The 9,122-nt window shown below is 41.5% G+C and overlaps 1 protein-coding gene across 1 annotated transcript; it reads left to right on the forward strand.

Annotated features, from left to right (window-relative positions):
- Window positions 1–106: 106 nt before the first annotated feature.
- Window positions 107–1,888, forward strand: LOC106419598. The gene is made up of 5 exons (XM_013860412.1): window positions 107–502; window positions 560–702; window positions 1,096–1,245; window positions 1,363–1,397; window positions 1,455–1,888. Exons 1-5 carry the CDS (start codon window positions 107–109, stop codon window positions 1,886–1,888), a joined length of 1,158 nt encoding a protein of 385 aa, XP_013715866.1.
- Window positions 1,889–9,122: the final 7,234 nt, after the last annotated feature.

Here is a 9,122-nt window from a genome sequence, read left to right on the forward strand (position 1 = left end):
AAGATTATGCAAAAGCATTTTCTCGAAAGCTTAATTCACCATTCGCTTTCTAATCGTATTTCCCAACCAATCACCTTATTCTGGGCAGATTACTTTTACACATTCCATGGTTGAGCTACTATGGAACTTTGTGGAGATTTTATTGGAGAAACTGGGATTTGCAAGAGCTTGGATCAGATGGGTTATGGCTTGTATAAGTTCAGTCTCCTATGCGGTTCTGCTCAACAGTCACTCTCACGGCTTCATTAGACCAGAAAGAGGAATAAGGCAGGGAGACCCGCTATCTCCTTTCCTGTATATTCTCTGTACGGAAGCCTTAGTCAATGTACTGAACCAATCGAAAACACAAGGGAAACTACATGGCATTAAACTATCCTCTAGTTGTCCAGCAGTTCACCACTTGTTGTTTGCTGATGATAGTCTTCGAATGTGTGATGCTACGGTCAGTGAGAGGGAAGAGATCAAAAGCTGTCTCAAACTCTATGGTGATGCTTCCGGTCAGGTTATCAACACCTCTAAGTCTTCTATCATTTTTGGTTCTGAGATCAGTTAACAACAGAAGATTGAAATTCAAGAAGCTTTAGGTATCATGAAGGAAGGCAGTGAAAGGACTTATTTGGGGCTACCAGAATGTTTCAAGGGATCCAAGAAAGACCTTTTGAACTTCATCAAAGAGATGCTAGAAGGTAGACTTCAAGGCTGGTATACGAAAACACTTTCTATGGGAACCAAAGAAGTGTTAATCAAGTCTGTTGCTTTGGCTCTGCCTATATATGCAATGTTAGTCTTTCAATTGCCTAAGGAACTCTGTGCACGGCTTACTAGTGCCATTGTTGAGTATTGGTGAAGTAGTGGAGACAAAAAGAGAAAAATCCCCTGGGTAGCATGGCAGAAACTGTGTAAACCCAAGGACCAAGGGGGTATGGCTTTTCATGACATCGGCAGGTTCAACCAAGCCTTGCTTGGCAAGCAAGCATGGAGAATGTGGAGCCGTCCGAACTCTTTAGTGGCAAGGGTCTTACAAGGGCGTTATTTCTCTAGAAGCTCCTTTCTGGAATGTGGCTCATGTACTAGACCTTCTTTCGCTTGGTGCAGTATACTACATGGGAAAGAACTACTGAAGCAAGGATTATATCGTGATATTGGGAATGGAGTACAATCCAATGTGTGGGCGGAAAACTGGATAATTGATGGGATCCCTAGACCACCTATGTACAGAGAGGATAGAGAAGTGAACCTTGCGTTGTAAGTCGCAGACCTGATAGAGGTTAACACGGGAAGGTGGAACAAAGATCTAGTATATGAGACTTTTGCCCCAGGTGATGCAGACCGTATAATGCTCTTGAAACTGACTATGAATAGAGAGGATTCAGTCAGCTGGGGTTTCACTAAAAACGGTATATACAGCACACGCAGTGGTTACTAACTGACGGAAACGCTTGTTGCGCTGCAAGCCCCTGACAACCGCGTTCTTCCCCCTTTGGAGAAGAAGTTATGGAACAACATCTGGAAGATCAAAGCTCCTTCTAAGCTTAAGCATTTCTTTTGGAGATCTCTATCGGGTGTTCTAGCGGTTAAAGAGAGACTGCAAACTAGAGGGATCCAAATTGATGCGACTTGTCAAAGCTGTGGAGCAAGGGCCGAATCCATTTCCCATGTCCTTTTCCCATGTGACAAAGCGCGCCAGATGTGGGAGCTTGCTAACATACCCATACCTCCAGCTGGGTTCTCTGTGAACTCTGTGTTCCTAAACATCTTCCACCTAGTAGGGGTTATGAACAATAACAGCCTGGAGATGAATATTAGACGGGCAGTTCCATGGGTTATGTGGCAGATTTGGAAAGCTAGGAACTCTTTGGTTTTCAAGAACACATCTTTGTCTCCCTGACAAGCAGTTATGATGGCTTTTGAGGAGGCTGAACTTTGGTTCTTAGCTAATTCTCCCCTCAGAGACTCTGAACCAGCCCCAACTGTCAAGACTTGGATCAAACCGCCTATTGATACCCTCAAATGTAACGTACGTAGGTACCTCTTGGGTCAGTGCTCAGAGAAACTGCGGAGCTGCTTGGATCCTAAGGGATTCCCAAGGAAGCATGGTGGCTCATAGCAGAAGATCATATTCGGCAATAAATTCAGGCAAAGAAGCTCACATCACTGTTGGGGTCAAAATCGGTCACGATGGAATCAATTTCTGAAAGTCCCCGGAAAATATTTCCCGCAATAAAAACAAAAAAAGAAGTCAAGAAAGAACAGAAAAACTATTGTTGGGGTCAAAAACGAACAAGACGAAGTCAACATCCAAATATCCATAAAAATCAGCATGAACGCTTTTACGAAAAGTAATCTCCGTAAAGAAATCTTTACGAAGAGCTTTGCGGTGAAATCTTGCACTAGTCTCGGTTGATTCATCGAAACTAAACACCTATAGTCCAAGAACACGTTCATAAAACGTCAGAAAAGGATCCAAACAAGGTCGCCACATAGCGACCGATCCGCGAACGAGCCGGTCGCTACGTAGCGACCAACCAAGCTACTCGGTCGGTCGCTACGTAGAGACCGACCCACGAACGAGTCGCTACATAACGATAGACCAAGCCACTCGGTCGGTCGCTACGTAGCGACCAACCAAACTTTTCGTTCGGTCACTACGTAGCGACCGATCCAGCGTGGACCAGGTCGCTACGTAGCGACCGAACTGTCTCGGACATCGATCGACGGGTACGACCCAAATCCATGCATTCTCGTTTATTACTCAATGCGAGCTCCCATGTACCGCAGCCATATCATTTCTCACATCATTCCGATCAAAGTTACCGTTGAAACTTTACGATAAAAACCGCGATAACTTGTTTTTGTCGAAAAGAAAATCGTAACAAACGTTTCATGTCGAAAGACGGCCCAACGAGGTCTAAAACGCGACTACAAGCCCACTTACGATTCTTTAAGAATGAGCTCGTAGATACTATGGCGGTTTATGTTTTTATTTTATAAAAACAAATATAAAGATAAGTTTCCGCAGAAAAAATGTTAAGTTTTCGTGGATAAACATGAAGATCAGAAAAAATGAAATATATCCATTTTTCACTTAAGACGGCTTAAGGACAGGAAGGGAAAAGCTAAAACCGACCTTTGAGGAGTATATAAGGAGTCCTAGGCGAGAGGCACAGAGGACAATTTTTTCAGACTTAGAACTCTCTTCACTTAGAAACTTTTAGGCATTATTCTCGACATGCTCTGTTTCTATGACTGGCACCCGATTACTAGACAAACCGGCCCATGCAGTTTGATCTCTTGTTCTACTCTTTCAATCGAACTACGTTCGGCTTGATCCTCGAAAGGGGTACGTAGGCAGCCTTTCATAAGGTTCAGTCCGAAATCAAATCAAAACCTTTTTCAAATCTTTTTCGTTTGTTGTTATCGAGCTGCGACTCAACTAGGTTTAAGGTTTTTGGTCATTAGAACTAGGGAACTCGCTGACAGCTCTTGCGGCTTAAGCTTTTGTAATCTTTTGTAATGATCGCAACACTCTTACTCGGATTCGAAATAAGATCAACTCTTTCTAAACTCGCTTTATTGTCTTTACATATTTTCCGCGTTTATTTGGTTACTTGTCGTTGGCTCTCGCAGAGAATCCGGGACCTCTGGGAAAGTTAGGGTTTCTTGACTTTCTTAATTTTAACGGATATCAACAATGCGAATTTCGGTTCCCACAGTTTGACGCTAGAAGGAGGGGGATACGGATTACTCTAACTCATAGCCGCAAAACGCTTGATCAAAACAATGTCTGGAAATACGAAAGACAACATCGCAGTTCGGAACAACGCTAGTAAGACAACTCTAGCCGCCACTGCGCCTATGGCCAACGCTTATGCAAACGCTACAGTTCTTGAGAAAATCGTAAACCATGCCGCGACTTTTCGCCATAGGAAGTGCAATGAAACGAGCTCGCGATTTCTCTTTCTAAACATAAAGGGAAACAATAAATCTTATCAAACCCCGTAAGTTTGGTTCATTACGGAACTAAAGAAATCTCAACGTGTAAGGGTTTTACCAAAAAACGTTTTCCGAAAACCTTTCAGAAAAGTAAAACTTCCTCTCCCCGAAACCGCAGAAAAATCCTAGGTTAATCGCGGAAAAAGGAAGCACAACAAATCGGGTACATAACTCGCCGTTGTACTTCTTCCCACTATCTTGCGGAAAAATCCTAGGTTAGTCACAGAAAAAAGAAAGCACATCAAATCGGGTACATAACTCGCCGCTGTATTTCTTCCGAATATCTTTCGGAAAAACTCTAGATTTATCGTAGAAAATGGAAGCACAGTAAATCGGTTATGAAACCCCCACGGCTGTACTACTTCCAAATAACTTCCAGAGAAACGAAATAAATTTCTATAGAATCACTCGAAACCTAAAACGGCTGACGAAGACTAAATAAAGCAAAACGGGAGATCATATCTCCACCGCTAAAACGTGTTCTGAAGCCTAAGGTTTCGTAAGAATTCAAGTATCACTTCCATAGTAACAAATTCCGCGAGTTGTTGATGTTTGTCACCTAAATCTTACTTCAGAAAAAACTACTCGAAACTTCCACAGATCAATCCCACAGATATGAGAAAAACTTCTGATTAAGTTTGGTTGCAATAATTAACCTCGTCACGTCTCTCGTACAACCCAAAACTTGAAAACTTCTTTACGGAACAAATCTCGTAATATTATGCTCGACAACATCTTGCGAAGTAACCTTTGCAAAAATTAAACTCGATATTATTTTTCGAAAAAACTTTCGTAAAACTAAAGTTGGAAACATTTGACAACCTTCGAAAATCTAACAACAATCGTAGAAAAATAATCTCGGATAAGGAAAGAGATAGAGCGAAATCGAGAATAAAAATTCGCCCATCCGCCTCTCTCCACGGTCTCACCATCCTTCCTCTCGCGCCTCGATCTGTCGCCAAAATCTCATCATCTGACAAGTCTTCCTGATCGTCCTTGGCACCTCTTGATCATCCCTGGCTATTCTTAAACGCTAAAAAAAAGTTTTCGACGAGATGCTCATTCATTTTCGTAAATCCAATGATACTAAGATTGAAACATGGATCACAAAAACCGCAAATATTGGCAACAGCCTAAACACGGCTAGGAAAGCAGAGAAGTCTACGAAGAATCAATATTCTTGCTATTCGAAATGGGCAGACAAACACGAAAAAAGTAAGGGCAAATGAAGAAGTAAAACGGAGAAGAGTCTACCCCGAATTTTCGAGAGAACTAAGGTATTTCCTACTTGAAATCAGACTTGGAATTTTCGTAGAAAATTACTAAGAAATAGAAACGCCTTTGAGACTGCCGTAGAACTTTAGGGAACTTAAAACAGCGAACTAAGTCTTAGGCGATTTTTCATGTCCCGGTATATTGTTCTGTGACTGTTCAGGCAGATCTTGCAAACCGATCTAAACTCTCTGAAAATCGAGAAACGATCGCCACACATATTCAGATCACTTCCTAAACAAAGAAAGAACTAGAGACACGAACGTCGTCTTAAAACCGATTCGTTTCTAGCGATTTTCTTAAAGCCGACATATCCCAAGTCGTCAACATCCAATTCACAGTCCCATCGTCGTCCTTAAATCGACCAAGACTGTCGACCCAGAAGAAACGTACACAACCCTTCAAAGTATCGGTTCAACCATTTTCTTTCGTAAAAAAATAGGGGGGGGGGAGTAGGTACATATACTATACTCGTATACTACCAAACTTCAAAAACTTTTCCCTTGTCATCAAGAAAACACTTTCGTCAAAGCAAACTCTCGCAACAATAGGCAGAAAAACATTTAGGCAATACGATACCTCCATAAATCGTCCCAAAAAAGCAAACGACAATCTAAAATTTGTCTAAACGCTAGCAACATATCCAGACGATCATGAACATATCTCAAAAGATATACAACATTTTTTGTCGCAATCATGCGTATAGAAAACCTGCACCAATATCAAACTGAAACTCGACGATTAGCCAAAGTCTTGATGCCCTTTCCGGCTTTATAAAGCCATTTTCGTATAAAAATTTCTACGAGAAATCTTCAAGCATCAAGGCATTTCTTTCAGTTTCCGTTGAACCAAGTGAGTCACGGAAAAGCATCGAGAACATTTGTGACGAAGAAAACTCGAGAATAAATGTAGCATCGAGCACATTAAGGGGAACATTTTCTTCCCGATCGTTGGCTAGATCTACCAGAAACGAATGTGTCATGAGAATCTTCTCAAAAAACCAATGAAAACGTTCTACGACTAGATCGTAGTGAAATAAACTTCGGTAACACTCCATGTGTAACTCAAAGCAACTTTCACCTAAAATCGAAATCACAGCAGAAACGTTTGTCGTAAAACCCGCAAAAACAACACTACTTTGACATGTGTATACATATCACCGATTTACAATCTTCGTAAAACCGGTCCCCTTTACTTAAACGAAAAATCATTCGTACAATCAGACCAAGTCTTACGAAGAAACTTTTGAAAGTAAACATAACTGGTTTTACGAAGAAGTATATTTTGTATAGCAAACACAAAGCTGTAAAATCTGACTTTGGATGACCAATCTAAAGAGAGATCTCTTCGCATTATGATTTAATAGATCTCATATTTTAGCCATGCGACTCACTGGCTTCCGCGTTTCGTTCCCCTCGGTCACATCCGAGCAGGAAATCGTCCCGCAACTGACTCTGCACTGGTTCTGTATCAAACCTCTTAGGCTACGTCTTCCTCAGACAAAAACGAATCAATTTTCATAAGACTATAAGTAACATTATATGAAACATTCATCGTATAACTGAAACCTAAAGTATAGAATCGTTTTCTATGACTATCAGCCATTTTAACACGAATAACTCTGGCAAACTTGGCCAATCAATCTCGACAAGCCCTCTTTGGCCCTCGGTCAATTACGCCTCCAGTAAAGGTCCAAACCAGAATTTCCCATCCCCTTTAAGGACGATCGTAAACTAACATGACCTTAAATGGTAAAGTACCATGGTCTAATCCTAGACCTACAACATCCTTGGCTATCTGAGTGAACACATCTTTCACGCCAAGCCAAACTATTTGAGAAACCATCGCTCCATCACTTAACGGCTAAACGACAATCTACAATTTGTCTAAAAATGATGTGTGACTATTAAGAGAATAATTATCGTATAGCCCACAGTCGGAAATCATATGATAAATTCTTCGAAACGAAACTCAGTCCTAACAACCAAACAGTTAACGGAAAACCAAAACTTGTCGACAATCGATCAAGTTCGATACATTCCACAATTCACTTTAAGCCTGCTATGTGAATCCGTAACAAAGCTTCTAGAGCTATACGAAACATCCTCAAAAATGCACAAATTAGATCTCGGAAGACCAACACTCCACAAAGCACTATGAAGGAAAACGCTTCTTCCCATGGACAAATTTACGCGACCCCTCAGTCCTAATTCCTCGATCGCAAATCAAATTATTAGCATCCAAACAGGAACAACAATTTTGGCTGCGAACATCCGCAGATAAACCAGAATGTTTCTCAAACGCATGGCTAAGACTAAACCCTTATCGCGAAAAATCTTCAAGCCCGCGAACATTTCAAGCACGAAACGCGGCATACAAAAGAAAAAATCAATCTTCAGCATTACGAGACGTCGCAGACTCCTGAAGAACCATTTTTTGAAAAATTACCTTCCTCGATAAAGGCACATTCTTGGAAGACCAAACAGTCATACATACTAACATCTTCTCAAACACGTATTCTTCGCGAAGACTCAAAAACGGTAATATCTAACGATAAGTTTGTTGCTGATCACAATAAACTCTTAACATCCTAAAAAGACTTAGCTATCTCATAGAGATAACTCTCTTACACCCGACACAAGGGTAATAACGCTATATAAAAAAATCCAAAATTTTGGTCAGCACTTTCGGGAGACTTAAAAATTGTCCTCGAAGAGATGTTCGATTCCTACAATACAAGTCACGTAAGCCGAGAACATATCGCGGACTTTAAAGCGGGATTGAATCAGGTCGAAAATGATACGGGAAACGTAAGTCGAAGTAGTCATCGCACCCTTTAAAGCCGTGATTAGACCTAGGTCTTGTCCTAAACTCAGCACATTGCTCTCTAACATCTCTAGGCAAAGTATCAAACACCCTGATACAAGATCCCAAAATTTGTCTCTGGGCCAATATTCGAGCGTTTTCAGAAATCCCGCAAGTTTACACACTACGGAAAACTCTCGAAACAGATCACGGATATAGCAGTTGACACAGAGTTAGATTACGAGATGACAGCTCGTAGTCTTCCCTCTACACCCATATAAAATGCCATCGGCAGCAACATGCCTGATAAATTCTACATATAAACTAGACCGTAAAGGTCTCGCTGGAAAACATGTCATAAGAACCTTAACTCCAAGACGAACTACGAAAGGCTTGATCCCTTCAACAAGGATACGTAGGCAGCCGTCATAAGGCGCAACCCCAATCTTATTGCGTTCCACTCTTAGAAGAGTGACAAGACCACTTACCACAGACCTTTTCAACCATTAATTTCGCCTAACTTACCTAACTTGTCAAGCCACTCATTAGAACCTCACACTAGAAGCTCATGGTTCTAACGAGCTGGAGAGCTAACTGTTGGGGTCAAAATCGGTCACGACGGAATCAATGTCTGAAAGTCTCCGGAAAATATTTCCCGCAATAAAAACAAAAAAAGAAGTCAAGAAATAACGGAAAAACTATTGTTGGGGTCAAAAACGGACACGACGAAGTCAACATCCAAATATCCGTAAAAATCAGCATGAACGCTTTTACGTAAAGTAATCTCCGTAAAGAAATCTTTACGAAGAGCTTTGCGGTGAAATCTTGCATTATTCTTGGTTGATTCATCGAAACTAAACACCCATAGTCCAAGAACACATTCATAAAACGCCAGAAAAGGATCCAAACAAGGTCGACACATAGCGACCGATCCGCGAACGAGCCGGTCGCTACGTAGCGACCAACCAAGCTAGCGACCGACCCGCGAACAAGTCAGTCGCTACATAGCGACCGACCAAGCCACTCGTTCGGTCGCTACGTAGTGACCGACC

This window comes from Brassica napus, chromosome C8, assembly GCF_020379485.1.
Source record: "Brassica napus cultivar Da-Ae chromosome C8, Da-Ae, whole genome shotgun sequence".
NCBI classification, from domain to species: Eukaryota; Viridiplantae; Streptophyta; class Magnoliopsida; order Brassicales; family Brassicaceae; genus Brassica; species Brassica napus.

Excerpts from the sequence above, each read along its gene's own strand:
- LOC106419598 (XM_013860412.1), top strand. The coding sequence starts at position 107 with ATGGTTGAGCTACTATGGAACTTTGTGGAGATTTTATTGGAGAAACTG. Across the intron at positions 503-559 it reads ATGGTGATGCTTCCGGTCAG|AAGATTGAAATTCAAGAAGC; the intron begins GTTATCAACACC and ends AGTTAACAACAG. Across the intron at positions 1,246-1,362 it reads AGAGAAGTGAACCTTGCGTT|AGAGGATTCAGTCAGCTGGG; the intron begins GTAAGTCGCAGA and ends GACTATGAATAG.